The 16,108-nt window shown below is 49.0% G+C and overlaps 1 protein-coding gene across 1 annotated transcript in view; it reads right to left on the reverse strand.

Moving 5' to 3' along the window:
* Window positions 1-16,108, reverse strand: part of PPP1R12C (protein phosphatase 1 regulatory subunit 12C) — a 1,339,157-nt gene that overhangs the window by 616,276 nt on the left and 706,773 nt on the right. Inside the window, exon 14 of the mRNA XM_069638043.1 lies at window positions 9,992-10,129. Coding sequence (XP_069494144.1) covers window positions 9,992-10,129 — 138 coding nt within the window. The remainder of the gene's footprint in view (window positions 1-9,991; window positions 10,130-16,108) is intronic.

Genomic DNA, 16,108 nt, shown 5'->3' on the forward strand with positions numbered 1-16,108 from the left:
GCGGAGGAGGATTGAATGCCAGAAGAACAACCTTCTGGCCCAAATGAAATTCCGAAACCACCTTTGGAAGAAAGGAAGGACGAACTCGAAGGACAACCCTGTCCTTCTGAAACACAGTGAAGGGTGGCTTAACTGAAAGTGCCTGTAACACACACACTCTGCGAGCAGAAGTAACCGCAACCAAAAACACAGTTTTAAGAGTTAACAGTCTCAAAGGGCAAGAATGCAAAGGCTCAAACTGATCACCCATAAGAAACTTAAGGTTCAAATCCCAACCAGGCACCAGAAAAGGTGACGGAGGGAACAGATTAGTGAGCCCTTTCAAAAACTGAAAAATTAAAGGAATCTTAAAATAGGAACATTCTTCAGACAAGCGCTTAAATATGGACAGAGCCGCAGGTAACCTTTAATGGTACCAACTTGCAAGCCCCTGTGGGCCAAGGAAAGCAAAAAAAACAGAACCATGGGAATGTCACACCTCCAACACGGCTTCAGGGAGGTCCCAATCCTTATACCTCAACCTTTCAGAAGCCAAGCGTGAAGGTTGAGAGATCTGACCTCTGGATGGAGAGCCTGACCACCCCCCCTCCCGTGAGAGCAGATCGTCTCGGTAGGGGAGACGACGTGGAGGGCAGATGGACAAGTCGAGAAGGTTCGGGTACCACGCCCTCCGGGCCCACGTCAAGGCAATGAGGATCAACTGGGAACCGAACCTCCGCAGTACTTGCGGGATGACGGGGACTGGAGGAAACGCATACAACAGTGGGAATGACCACTCCACCATGAACACAGCTCCTAAGGCTCCTCTTGGAGGAAATTCCCGCAAGCAGAACCTTTTGCACTTCCGGTTGACACTGGATGCGAACAGATCCACTTGAGGGGTCCCCCAAAGGGCGAAGATCTCCAGGAGAATCTCCTGAGCCAGCTCCCACTCGTGAGAGATCGTGCTCCGCCTGCTCAGAGCGTCCGCCGTCTCGTTGTCGTCTCCGGCCAGATGAACAGCCGAGATCGAAACTTCCTGCTGGATGGCCCAGAACTCGAGCTGCATCGCCTCCCTGCACAGAGGAAGTGACCCTGCCCCCCCTTTTTGTTGAGGTAGTGCATGGCCACCGTGTTGCCCGTTAGAATCAGGACACTCTTTCCTCGCACAGTCAGCAGAAAAGCCTTCAGGGCTAGCCTGACGGCCCTCAGCTCCAACAGATTGATATGGAGTCTGGACTCCGACAGAGACCAACGACCGCTGACTGTCAACTCATTGGCATGAGCTCCCGATCCCGTGAGGGATGCGTCCGTCACGATCGTCACCTCCAGCCAGGGTAGCCAAAATGGGGCCCCCTTCATCAGATTGCCTTCGGCGGCCCACCACAGAAGGTCCTGGGCGACCGAGGGTGGCACCTGAACAGGGTCCGACATCCTGCCGGAAGAGTGCGACCACTGCATCTTGAGTGCCCACTGCAAAGATCTCATCTGCAGACGCGCCTCTGGCACCAGAAGAATGCAGGATGCCATGAGGCTGAGCAACCTCAAGAACTCCAACGCCGGGAGCATCTGGGCAAGTTGAAACTTGTGCACCATCTGCTGAATGTGAAGAGCCCTCACCTGGGGAGGAAAACACAGCCCCAGGGATGTGTCGAGCACTGCTCCGATGTACTGGAGCCGCTGTGTCGGCATCAAATGGGACTTCTTTAAATTGAGGGAGAAGCCCAGCTTGTGAAGGGAGTGGCAGGTGACGGACAGATGATCCAGGACTTGCTCGGGAGAGCTCCACCTGATCAACCAATCGTCCAAGTAGGGGTAGACGTGAATCCCCTTTCCTGAGATGCGCTGCCACCACCACCATGAGCTTGGTGAAAACCGTCGGGGCGGAGGTCAAACCGAACGGCAGGACCCGAAACTGAAAGTGCGAGTCGCCAACCGCGAAACTCAGGTACTTCTTGCGCTTGGGATGGATCGGCACATGGACGTAAGCGTCCTTGAGGTCGAGAGACACCAACCAGTCCTGAAGTTGAAGGGCCTGGAGGACTTGAGAGAGAGTAACCATCTTGAACTTGTCCTTCCTGAGGAGTTTGTTCCAACCGTGCAAGTCCATGATGGGTCTCAATCTCCCGTCTTTCTTCGAAATCAAAAAATAAGGGGAATACCATCCCTTGTTCCTCTCCGCTACAGGCACCAGTTCTACGGCGCCTTTCTCCAGCAGGGCTTGAATTTCCTGCGCAAGGAGCGGATCCGGACTCTTCAAAGAGGTTCCCAGGTGGATTGTCGTGAGGCCTCTGCCGAAAGGGAAGACAGTAGCCGTGGGTTATGATCTCCAGAACTCACATCTGAAGTAATGGCACACCACTCTACAAGATGCTGCGCCAGCCTTCCCCCAACCGGCGAACCATGGGACCTGGCCTCATGACTGAGTGGTAGCGGCTGCGGCGTTGCCTGAGGGCAAAGAGGCAACTGCCTGAGCGGCCTTGGCACCTCGAGTACCCTGTTTTCCACCTCTGCCACTCTTACAGTGGCCTCTTTGACTGACAGCTCCTCTCGCTTTACTGAAGGACGAGTAATAGCGAAAGGAACCTCCCCTCCATTGTTGCCCCCTAGGACGAAAAGGCAGAGGTTGTCGAACTGCAGCGCCCAACGACTTCGCTGCAGCTTTGGAGGTCTGCAACCTCTCAAGGCTCTAGTCAGCCTTGCTGCCAAAAAGATGTTCACCATCAAAGGGCATGTTGATGAGCCTGGCTTGCACATCAGGAGCAAACCCCAAATTACTCAACCACGCAAACCTGCGTATTACGGTGCTCGCCACCATGGACCGGCTGACACAATCTGCCATGTCCAAACCCGACTGAACGGCCTCACACATGGCATCCTTGCCATACTGAACCATAGCAAGGAAACCATCCCGTTCGTCCCCTTTGGGAATATGTTCAGCCGCTAATGCAACACAGTTCCACAGAGTGTGTGTGAAATGAGGCAAGGCACATGCGGAGTTGGCCGTCTGAAGCGCCATACCCCCTGAAGAAAACACTTTCTTCGCCCAGCCATCAAAACGTTTGTCGTCCCTATGCGGAGGGATGGTAGGATACCACGCCTGCTTTGCCGGGGCCGTAGCCGCCTACACCACCAAACTCTCCGGAGTAGGGTGCCTGGACAAGTAGCAGGGGTCGCTACTGGCTGGACGGTATTTTCACGACAAAGACTTGCCCACTGCCGGGAGACTCTCCGGAGCGGTACAAGCCGCCGCCACCCTTCTCTGCAGAGCCATATGAAACGGCAGTACCGGGTCAGTGGGGGACCAAGATATAGGATGTCAGTGAGATCATCCTGAACAAACGCCCCTGGGGGAGCCGACCATCCCAAGTACTCAGTGACCCGAAACATAAGCCGCCGGTACGAAGAATCGTCATGAGTGCCAGGCTCAGGCCTACAAAACTCCACCTCAGGTCATCAAATTGGCTATGGCCCGAGAGAAGCTCATCTGGCACCGTAACCGGAACCAAGCCCTCATCACCCCCTGAAATGTACTCCAGGCGGTGAGAGGAAGACACCTGGGGACCAAAGCTATGCCTGACCTTAGCCAGAGCCTTTCTAGGGGCTACCCCCGTGCCACGGGGCCCCTCCGACACCACCGCCTCGAAAGGCGTCGAGGGTGCCGAACGAGTCGGCGCCGGTGTCAAGAGAATCGGCGTCGAGCGAATCGGCGTCGAGCGAATCGGCGTTGACGTCAGCCGCAGCGCCGTCAGCATCGGCAGCATTGACACAGGCCTCGAAGCCAGAGCTCCGAGCGTGTCCTTCGGCGACCTAAGCGTCGACAGCATCGACGACCCCCTCGGAGGCGGAGTCTCGAGAGAGGTCGTCGACGACATCGGCGCCACAGGTGTCAACGTCTTCCTCGAAGACTGCACAGGATCACACGGTCGAGGACCGGGACCTGGAACAGGCATGCCGAGAACTGTTACCGTTACCAGAGTGGGACCTCTCCCGCGAACTGTGCTGACCACCTGAGCCCGAAGCAGCACAGCTGTGGTGATTACTGTCAAAGAAATGGAATACGTCGGAGGACCCAATCCCCTCAAAATTCGAATTCTCCCTAACATACCAACCACTTGCTTTAAAGGAAGAGGTTATAGTCCAATCCCAAGAATGAACCTCCCCCCCCCTTAAAATACAAATCATACATAGATCTATGCTTTATATGGATTAAAACTACATCTGTTCTTATATCATCGATGAACTCTACTAGATCAATATCAGAGAAGAGGATTAACTGCAGTGGTAAGAGCCATAGAGAGTTTCAAAATTACTGATCTATTAGAACTAAATCCTTGATGGGGTTAAATAAAGCACATAAAACCAACTTATTTCTTTCATGGTATTGAATAGTTGCAACTTTACCATTTGTCTGTACCGGTACAGAGTTTGACAGCTTATTGTTTCCTTTTTGATGGATAACGCCATCTTGTGAGCTATTGTGTTTAAAACCAGAGTCCCCTTCAAGGTGGACCTTTTATTATTGCAGAATGCCCACTCTCTTTTTTGGGATGAATACTGAACTCTGAGTAACCTCCAGCCCTGGGTCACCCCCAGTCCATTTCTAACACAAGGACTCGGACAATCCTCTCCGCAACCAAGGTCCTCTAATTCCGTCACAAGTCCTGTTTCGTTGGAAGACCTTCGATGGTTAGCATCTTTGTTAGCCTCTTTATTTTCCACTGCCATTTGACATGTAAGAAAAAGGCAACATACTCATTGTATTTGGTCTTTACGTTTTTAATTGTTTTCTCCTTTTTTTGTGTATCTGATGGGGTCACGACTCACAAGGAGCCATCTCCTCAACGAGAGTTACAATTACCTGCACATTCTCCAGATTTAAGCTTTGTCAGAATGTCCTTGAGTGTTGCTTTTTCTTAGCTCTTTCAAAAGCTTTCCTTTTTTCATTGCACTTTTTAGTATTTTTCTTTGACCGTTTTGCTGAGAATCTTGCCCTAACTGGTACTTTTAACATTGACTATCCTGCTCTCCTCACTAAGTCTGGTAGGAAGAAGTTTAAAAAGGTCATCCTGGTCTCCAACCCAGGCCTCTCTATCACCAACACCTACATCAGTGCCTCCTCCAAGGAAACTCTCCAACATCCTCTGTCGTTCCTTCACCAGATCTATGGACCCCTCATATGGTCTCTGTTCTCTCTCCTTTCTCCTCTTCTCCCATTAATGGTGGTACCCGTTGGGACGCCCTCCTGTCCTCCTTTCTATCCTCCAAGGTCATCATTAAAGTCTACTCTAATGGGACCATCTTAGTCCAAGGCCTTCAGGCCAACCGTCATCTCTTTGATAGACGCTTTCCGTGCCTCATCAACTTCCTTTCTTCTCCTGCTGTCCCCTTTACTTGGCCATCTTGCCTTCCCCCTCCGTCTCTGCCCCCTCTCGGGCGCTTTCTACACCTCCGCAGGGCATACCTCTGATCTGTACCCCTCCCGGGAAGTCATTCAAGGAGGGCAACCTTCTCTACATTGCCACTCTTAACTCCCGCTCTTCTGTCAAACACCCCTGATATCTGCCGCCTTCTTGAAGAACTTGAGCTCAATGTCATTGGTCTCACTGAAACATGGTTCACGGCCAGCTCTGTCACCAGCTTTGACACGCTCCTACCTGATGGCTACAAGATCCTCTCCGCGCCCAGGCCCAACTGCTCTGGTGGGGGCGTAGCCCTCATCTTCCCTGAGTGGATTCCTGCCTCTGTCATTCCTACGCAGGCCTGCTCCTCTTTTGAATGCCTCGTCTGCAAGCTCTCTCTCTCGCCTAGCCACTCCCTTACTGTGGCTACCATCTACCGGCCACCTGGTCAGGTTTATTCCTTCCTCTGAGTGGGTGGACCTCTCCTCCTCACTCCTGGCCTCAACCACTCAACTCCTGCTTCTTGGAGACTTCAACATCCACCTGGTGCCTCCTGTCCCCACTCTGAACTATTTCGCGATCTCTGCGACTCTCCCTCACTCACCATTCTCCCCTCTGGCCCGACTCATTCTGCAGGGCACACTCGCGATGTTCTGATCCCTTCAAACCTTCCCCTCTCTGTCCCTCTCTCCACTCCTCTCTCCTGGAGTGACCACTTTCTCCTATCCTCCCACCTCACTCTCCCTACCCCTCAGGCCAAGCCACTTCCGTCACTGCCACCCACCTTCTCGGTCATCCGACCCATGAAGCGCTTGTCAGTTGAGGCTTTCGCCACCTTCTCATCCACCCCCCCCCAGCTGACTCTCACCCTGACACAGCCCTTTCCACTCTTCTATGTCTGATACTCTGGATATCCTTGCCCCTGTCATGAGAATCCACCTGAAGCCCAAAGTCAAGTGTAACTCCTGGTATGACTCAGACCTCGTCACCCTAAAACGCAAGTGTAGGGTTGCCGAGAGGAAATTGTGTGCTTCAAGTTCATCCTCTGACAAACTGGCCTGCCGCCTGCTGCAAAGGCAATACCGGCTCTCCGTCCTGAACAAGAAGAGAGCTCATATCCAAGCCCGCGTCTCTGCAGCATCTAACAACTCGGCTGAACTCTTTAAAATCTGCAAGGAACTGGCCAATCCTACCGCAGTCTCTACCTCTCTTGTCCATTCCCAGGCCCTCTGCACGGCACTGGCGTCTTACTTCATTTTTAAAAAACCAGGACATCCTGTCCTCACTCTCCTCCTCTCGCCCCCCCCCCCTCGCTATTCCCTGCTCTTCCTCTGGCCCTTCTGCAGCCACCCCTCCTCCCTCCTTCTCTGCCTTTCCCCTTTTCTCTCCAGACAAGGTTTCTAGACAAGTCTGATCTAGGAGTTTCGTGGAAACAGGTTCACCCCTGTTCCTACAAAACTATCAAGGACCACATCTACTCCCTGGCTCCTGCCCTGGCGGATTTCTGCAATCACTCCTTTGCCACTGGAGTCTTCCCTTCCCCCCTGAAGCACTCCCTTGTGCACTCTTAAGAAACCCTCTGCTGACCCCTCCTGCCCGGCTAACTATGGCCCAATCTCCATCACTCGCTGCCTGGGCAAGCTCCTGGAGAAACTGGCCATCTCCCAGCTCAATCTCCACACTGAATCGGTTGGTTGAGTTCATGACCATCAGTCTGGCTTCAGAGCTGCCAGAAGCACGGAAACTGCTCTCCTGAACATCCGTGAAAACCTGCTCACCAACCTTGACTCCAACACCCCTTGCGTTCTTATCTTGCTTGATCTCTCTTCTGCCTTTGACACGGTCAACCATGCCATCCTGCTCAACCGTCTCAGTGATAACCTGGGTATCACTGGTCAGGCTCTGGCGTGGCTGACCTCTCCTCTCCGACCGACCCTCCCAGGTCCAACTTGGGTCCTTCCTCTCCAACATCTTTTTCTCTACCTGTGGTGTCCCCCCAGGGATCTAACCTCTCTCCCTGGCTGTTCAACCAATACCTGGCACTCCTTGCCCACCGCATTGCCGCACTGTCCCAACTTTCAGTGCTATGCAGATGATACCCAGCTCATTTTCAAGCTACCCTCGGCCGCCTCCTCCTCTCCTTCCCTCATCTCTGTCTGACTGTCTGCCATCCAGGAATGGTGTGCCACCAAAGACCTCTGCCTTAATGCCAGTAAGACTGAGATTCTACTCATCGGCAAAAACCTTGGGGTCATCTTCGACTCTGCACTCTCCTTCTCCCCTAACATCTCTGACGTCTTTAAGAAGTCACACTACCAGCTGCACCCCCTTAGAGGTATTCTTCCTTTCCTCTCCTTCCCCCAGAATCTCACTGTCTCCAGAGCCCTGGTCCTCTCTAAGCTGGACTACTATAACCGCCTCTATCTAAATCTGCCTGCCGCCACTCTCCGGCCTCTGCAACTTATCCAGAACAGGGCTGGGAGACTTGTCCTTGGCCTCAAGCCCAGGGATCGTATCTCTCCAGGACTGAAATCTCTGCACTGGCTCCCAGTGGCTGCGAGGATTAAGTTCAAAACCCTCTTTATTGTACACAAAGCCTTTTGGGGTCTGGGGCCGCAATATCTTCAACTCTCTCTTCCTAAATATCTTCCTTCTCGAGCTCTTCGCTCATCTGCCTCCAACTCCCTCAGGGTCAGTCGCTTCTCCAAGCAACGAGTTGATGGCAGATCACTCTTCAGCAGGGGCCTCTCTCTGGAACAGCCTTCCTGCCTCTCTGAAACTCGAGGAGAACCATCTCCGGTTCCGGAAACCTCGAAACCTTCCTCTTTGCTTCTGCTTTCTCTCCTCCCCTCCCAAATTCCTGACTGAAATTGCACTGGTTTCCTGCCACCCTTTCTGATCTCTGGCCCAGGCCCCGTCAATTGCCCACCTGCACTGCCTCCCTGGCAACCCCTGCACCTAGGGACCATTTTTCTGTATCCCTACAGTGCCCCTACCAGCACTTATGTCTGCACTTCCTTGCACTTGCCACTAGCTGGCTGTTTTATTTGTCTTATTTATCCTATTTATTCCACTTTCCCCATGTACTGCACTTTTCCCCTCTCCCTTCCCCTGTGCACTTTTCCTTTCCCCCCTGCCCATGCACTTGAGCGATCTGAATGACACCTTGCCTAGTAGGATTGTTGTCGGTCCTCCCTTTGTTCCGTTCCCCCACCCTGCCTCGTCGCGCCTTGAAACACTTGTGTATAGGCGCGTTATAAATTCCATATCATATCACTTCCTGAATTTTTCCAGATGTAAAAAGTAGGCTTAGAAGAGTAGCTGGGAGAAATATCAAACATCCTTTCTGCAGGTGCATGCATCCCACAATGCAGACTAATCACTGACATTAATAACTCAGTATTGGTATTCCCCATAAATTACGTGGCTACATCAACAGCACATTCTGTGGAACCGTTGTTAAACCATTCTGATTACAGCAGCTTATGCAAGGATTGTTAGATAGACTGCAAGGGGCCAACCATAACAGTTGCCATCTCATCAGGTCGGCCATTTCCCGAAATATTGCTGTGGTCCCGAGAAACACTAGACATTTGATCACACAGGCCAACATTCTTCATTATTGTTTAGTCCGAGACAGCTTAAGATGGATTCCCTACGCCTGGTACTGTGCTAACCTTGCAGCGCAGGAGGGCTCTTGCCTTACAGGCACAGTTAAACAAAAGATGGATAATGAAGCTCAACCCCACCAATTACTCTAGATGCACTCGAATACGCTGCAGCAGCAAAGTGCGGCAGAAGTAAATACCTGGCACTCTTCCACAGGCAAAGCATGGGGCACAGAAAAATAACCAACTGAGGTCACCAGAAGCTCTGGTAACACTGGTATTTTGGATTCAAAACCACCAGTAGAAACCGGGGCCATTATGCCGAAAACCAAGACCTCTGTCGTGTCTGTGGCAGTAGCCCAGCCAAAGCCCTGCTGATCGGAGCCTCAAACAACCCAAAACGCCAGGGAAGCTGGGCGTTGAGAGACTACGAAGCACGGCAAAACGCCAGTCAACCTTTCAGCCTGTTCGGGGGGAAAGAACCTTGATACAAATGTGAAATGCTATCGTCAAAATGCACCAGTAACTGCCTGCTTCCTACACTCAATCCCATTTTCTTTTAATACTGTACATAATTACCAAAGTACTTCTTTGAACCGAGTTATATTTATGGGACCATAGCCATAGTATATATATTGTTCAGTGTAGTATATTTCCTAGTGGTAAGTGTGTGGACAAATTTTACCATTGTGTCCACCTGCCATTACTATCTGAGAGTTGAGCCTTGTCCCCGTGACCCTGTTACCAACACCTTAGCAGAGGTTTGGCTTCACTTTCTTGGCAAGTGCGTTAGCTCCAATGAAGGTCAGTGGTTGTAGTGCCACCAACAAAAGAAGGTTCAAAAAAATGCCTCAACATCCAGTGTCGTTAACATTTTCAGATTTGCATGTTCCAATTTGTGAATTGTAAAATACATAATTACAAACCTGGAAAACATACTAGGGATCACGTAAAAAAATAAACATTCACAATAATCTGAACAAGTTGAAATTAGGAACCCACCATGCCTTCCAAAAGATGGTCACTGTCACCTCGATCTTTTCTTTCATCCTCTTTGTTCTTCGGTTCAGATGCCTTAATAGCATCTACAGATCGAACAACTGTCTTCTCTGCCTCTTTCAAGTCTGTAAGAGTAACACCCTGCAAGGAAAATTGAGCTATTATGAGAAACATTGTCAGAATAATATTTTTACATTTTACTACCATAGTTTGCAATGGCGCCCTCAGGATCACTGACCATGTTGTAGACCCCTGCCTGACATTTGAGGAAAGTTAAACCTTTTTAGTTTCAATTACGTGCTCAGTCATTCATTGAGCCAGATACAAGCTAAGCAACTCATTCAGAGCTACAGAGGACCAAGATACCCCAGCAGCCTTTCAGACTAGACACACTGTTGGGAAAGATATATTTTTTAGGCAGCTTTCCCACGATACTCTATGGACCCCCACATGTTTGACCCAGTCCTGACTTTTTGCAGAGAAGTGAAGCCTTCAGCTTCACTTCCCTGGCCGTTTGCTCATTTGTTAGGGGGAACTGATTAGTGATTCAGACTATCAGTACTGAGAAACTAGGTTTCTACTTTTTAGAGTCTTTAGTACCTTTTTAACATTGCACACAGCATCTTTCAATTCAGTGCAATGGGGTTACTTTTGTATCACTCTAGACTTGTAACACTGGGATATTTGGTTATTTATGTGCCCAACGACAAGCTGGTGATGGCAGTTACATTTTTACTATTTTTTGCATTTCAGTATGCCCATTCACACTTACTGCGTCTGGCTACTTACCGTGGCTAGTGTCCCAAAATGGCCATGCCACTATGTTTTTTGTTTGTCCTTTGGCCATATTGTTTCTTGGCCTTCTTCCTGCCCTCTCAGGTCAGAAAATCCCTAATACAGTCATGCAAATCCCAGAAAAAGCTGCAGCTTTCAGGGGTTAGTGCCTGCCATGTTTGCCTGGGCCCAGAAGTGGATTGGGACTGTCTGGTCACAATCCACAAACTGGTGACAGTAAATCTAGTATGCATGCATGAGAGCAACCCACAGTGGTACCTGAATGGACCACTGCTGGCTGAGTGAGTAGTGCCATTCGAGGTCTGAGTTTGGTCACACACCTGAATTTAGGATAAGAAGTTGTTCTGCAGCCATTCCAGTAGATCAGCAGCAGCGCCAAGTATCCTGTTTAGCCGTGCAGCCAACTGAAGACCCGTGGATGACTTCTGAGAGGCCTGGCGACCTTTCCTGCAACTGCCCTGGTGAATCCCTGCTGGACTACCTCACCTGAGAAGGCCCTAGTCAGTGCTTCGACCCTTGGACTGGTGGGACCAACCGTCTCAAATTCTTCGTGTGTTACTGCAGCTTTGAGCATTCGGAAGTGTACCTGGACCACCCGATGGAAGGACTAGCTCTGAATTGGGCTACTGTGCCAGAAGAGTTACCGTTCTGCATTTTCGCATGGAACTTCAGTAGTCGCCAGCTAGTCCTGCAAGTCGCCTTCCTGCCAAGTTTCAGCTTCGCAGGATCTAGGAATACAGTCCTGGAAGACTGTCTTTGTTAGGAAGAATTCTCAGAAATGTGCCAATTCCTCTCTACCTTAGAGACGCCCAGCACTTTTGCTGAATTTTAGGACTTTTTTTATCTAGAGAAAGTGAGACCTTTTCCCACTCATGTATTTTTCTGTGAATTAAACTTTCTTTTGGTTTTTGGAGTCTGACAAACTCCATAGGCATCTTTTTACATTGTGGCACACAGTGCCTTCAGTTCAGTGGCACAGGGAAATCTTTCATATTTACCAAAGGTTCAAATACCTTTCTCTTGGATAACTACTGTTTCCAGGAGCAGTCTAGTGAAATTGACTTTACTTACATTTGTAACTTTCTAGACCCAGCACACACTAGCTTACAATAGGGTGCTGGAGGGGTTACACCTAGTATTCCCTTTGTCTAGTTTCTCCTGAAACATTATTATGTTACCCTTTCCACAATTAATGGCTGGTGGCAGTGGTTTAGTTTTAACTACAGTTGTGTATTTTTACCACAGGCTACTTCCGCAGCTGCAGTACAACACCCATGTGTGCCATTTTTGTCAAAATGGCCCAGTCATCTTTTTTCACCATTTCTTGCTGGAACAGTCCTTCTTGAGATTTACTCTGCTTGACAAACCAGGTTTGGTTCCTTTGTTTGTTTTGTCTTAGGCAGGATTCATGAGCGAAGCCCGCCTCTGGCTGCAGTATGTCTGGCAAGGGCAGGGAGGAAGGTGACCCAAACTTCCCGGACTTGATCCCCTTGGTTACAGGAATGCACCTAAAGGTGATTGGCCGGCTGGCTGTCCGGGAAGGACAGCCACCTTGCTTTGCAATTGACAGCTAGGCTGGAATGAATGGGAGAAACCTGCATAAAAAGGGGAGACTTTTTGGCTTTGAAGGCAGAGTCGACCACTGGACAAAGGAATCCGAAGAACAACTTGGAAGAGATGTCTGTTGCAACTCCTGGACCGTTGGTTTGCCCGCTGAAGCCCTGCTGCTGTGCTGAAGCTACAAATTCGCCTCGACTGGAGAAGCCCTGCAAGGACGACTTCTCCCCTTAAGTCAGTGAGACCAATCAACTCCAAAGTAAGCTCTCGAAGCTGGCTGTACTTCCACTGCTGCTACTGTTTGGAACCTAAGTGCTAGGAAGAGGAACACCAGATTGAGTATTGCTTTTAAGTCCGACCCAAGATTGTGGAAGATCCTCCGCACTCCCAGTAAGCAGGACTGACCAAGCCTGAGCCACCTCAACAGAGTTCTGAATCGCAGATGGGAGGAAAGTCCAGAGTGGTATATGAGAGTTCACAGTGGGGCTATTTGCTGAGACGCGAGGAGCTGAAACCACGAAGTGCCACTGTTGGTCCTTTCCTGTTGCTGACCATCCCATTGCACAGCAGAAGTCCTCCCCTCTTGTCCCCACTACTGAGGCCCAGGAACAAGATCTGCAGAGCTGCACAGAACAGAAGCCAGCTGGAACCATTTCTTCTAACCAAAGGTACTGTACAGTCTAAGAGAACTTACCTCTTGTTGTTGTAGCCTTATTTGATCTCATATGAGACTTGACTTGGTTGCTTCGGTAGAGTTGTTTGCATCTTTTACTACTCACAAGCCTAATGGCTTGTGGTCCTACATTGACCATACTTTTTCTACAAAGACTTCTAAAACCTTGTGCAAGACACTTACTCACCTGCATGAAGTGCTTCAGCTCCCCTTGACTTTTTCCCAATTGACTTTGGCTGGCCTGGCTCCCCAAATTACTTCTCTCCTCTGCCTATGTGTTTTGCCTTCCTTCTGGGAAAGGGCCAACTAACTTTGCATTGGGGTGTTCAGAAAGTACTTACCTGCTTCAGAATAATGTGTGATCTCTTGTTTAATTCTACTAACTTTTTTCTTTGACACTCATCCAAATATTGCTCTAAATGTACCAGTGATACATTAATTTTCACAGTGTCCTAGCTATTGAAGTCACCTGAGGGTGTAGAAAGTGTTTGTGTGCCATGCCAAATGGGTATTTACTGATTTAGAGAAACTCAAGAGTGTACATTCTGGAGTGTATTTTTGTGATACTATATATTGCCCCTTCTGAAGAAGGCTTATTCAAACTGACTTAAATAAATCAATAAGTGTCTAATCAAGAAACCTTGAGTATAAGTGTTCATTTGAATACTTGTCGCTGTGAATCTCTGTGTAACCCCCCTACTGCTCACATTGACCCCTCTGGAGCTATGTTTGGCTGCTCAACCACACTACCAGCCTGTGTAGTACAGACTTATACCAAAGGTTGGGTTCCTATTGCCAGGATGCTACGTTTGTTGTAATGCAACCGGAGAGTACTGCTCCAAATCTTATGCAACATATGCCAAGAAGTTTTCTTAAATTGCAATCCAACTCAGATACCTACTGCCCATTGGCTTTGCCAACTCTTGTTCAGATTTGTACCAAAACATTGAACCATCTTACTGCGATGGGATTTTTAACACCAAATTTAACCAAAATTATAGATAGATGAGGGTGGGGTTGGAGTCTAAATTAAGGTGGAGGGGGCGCGGGGTGGGGGAGCTGCAGGGATTCCTCCCCCCCCCGCATGTATTGGGACAGAAACGGGTTAAAAGGAAAAAATAAAAAACAACAATGTTATGGGACTCGCAGTAACAAGTTCGATGTATTGAGGAAAACCAGAAGAGCTACATTGGGGACTTGCGATTCTTAGGGCAGTAGGCGCCATATTTTTTAGCTAAGGAAGGACTGTTTACGCATAAGTATTAGGAAAGATTTTATTTTTCCACCTTTGGCTACATAGATTTCTATGGAGGCCCCATTCTATTTGCTAGTTTTGAACCCGGTCATGACTTTTTTGGATGCAAGGAAAGCCTTCTGCTTTACTTCCCTTGCCTGTTTTGCTCATTCCTACGGGGAAACGACTTTTCCCTAAGGCGGTCAATATAGAGACTATGGTCCTGAATCACATTAAAAACTCCTCACTGACCAAGCGCCAGTGACACAAAAGTTTTTACCCCAACACTGTACAGTTGTATCGTTACAAGAATTCATAAAGGGAGTGTTCGGGAGAATTCTCAATTCTGTGTTATTTCCCTTCTACATTAGAAACCCACAGCTATTTTGCTGGCCTTTAGGACTTAATTTTTATCCTGGAGAGAGGGAGATCATTTTCCCACTCATGTATTTTTCTTTGATTTTAACCCTGTATTGTCTTTTGGTTTTGGAGGCTGACAAACTCCATATGCATAATCTTTTTGCATTGCGACACATAGCACCCTCAGTGCAGTGTCACAGAGAAGTCCTTTGGATTTCTCCAAGGTTTAAATACCTTCTCTTGGATAAACTACTGTTTCCAAGAGTAGTAAAGTGAAATGGACTGTACTTGCCTTTTTCTCTTTGCAGACCCAGCAAACACTATCTTACATAGAGAGCTGGAGGGGTTACTTAGTATCCCCGTTGTCTACCGTCTCATTTTTAGGTTACCCTTTCTACAATTAATGGATGGTGGGAGTGGTTTACTTTTTTCTACTAATTTACTTTTTTACCACAGGCTGCACTCGCAGCTGCAGTATTGCACCCTTGGGTGCCCATTTTGTCAAAATGGCCCTGGTCTTCTTTTTTCACCATTTCTTGTTGGAAAGGTCCTTCATGAGGTTTACACTGCACGCCAAATCAGGTATTGCTGCCTATTGCTGCCGCCGACTTTCAAACCGTAGTGCAGGAGTCCCCCAACGTCGTCCTCTTGTCCCCACGACTGAGGCCCAAGAACAACAGGATCTGCAGGACTACAACAGGAACAGAAGCCACCTGGAACCATTTCTTCAGACTCAAGGTACTGTGTAACTGGGCATACTTACCTCTTGTGTGTAGCTTGCTTGCTCTCAGTTGAGACTTGCATTGGCTGCACTTTGCAGAGTTGCCCTTCACAAGCCTCCCAGCTTGTGGCCCAACAGGTCATTTGTAACTGTTCTCCAGCATGGGTCTGGCATGGATTCACATGCTCATGAACATTCCCCGTCAGGGTGGGAATCCTCGTTAAGAGAAAAAAACAGTTTCAGATTTATTTCAGAACTGTCTTTCTCCTATAAGCCAATCACTAAGCCCTGGGTCATACTGCCCCCAGACAATGACTGCCCGCTACCTAAGCCCCTCCTCAGGCAGCCATCTTCAGATCTGGTAGCACGTAAAGGGACAGTAGGACCAAGAGAAGAGCCGCAGAGGAGTAGGCGGGAGGGTTCGTGTTAGGGAGAATGCTCAGAAATGTGCCAATTCCTCTCTACCTTAGAGACCCCCAGCACTTTTGCTGGACTCTAGGACTTTTAATGGAGAGAGTGAGACCTTTTTCCCCACTCTCTCATGTATTTTTCTTGTGATTCTAACTGTTAACTCCATAGGCATCTTTTTTGCATTGTGCAGTGACACAGGGAAGTCTTTTAGATTTCGCAAGGTTTAAATACCTTCCTCGTGGATTAACTGTTTGCAAAAGCATTAAAGTGAAATTGACTTTGCTGTACATTGTAACTTTCTAGAACCAACTCACTATCTTGCAACAGGATGCTTGGGGGGTTTACTTAGTAGCCCCTTTGTCTAGTTTC

Source organism: Ambystoma mexicanum, chromosome 1q, assembly GCF_040938575.1.
Source record: "Ambystoma mexicanum isolate Mex_15411 chromosome 1q, UKY_AmexF1_1, whole genome shotgun sequence".
Taxonomy (NCBI): Eukaryota; Metazoa; Chordata; class Amphibia; order Caudata; family Ambystomatidae; genus Ambystoma; species Ambystoma mexicanum.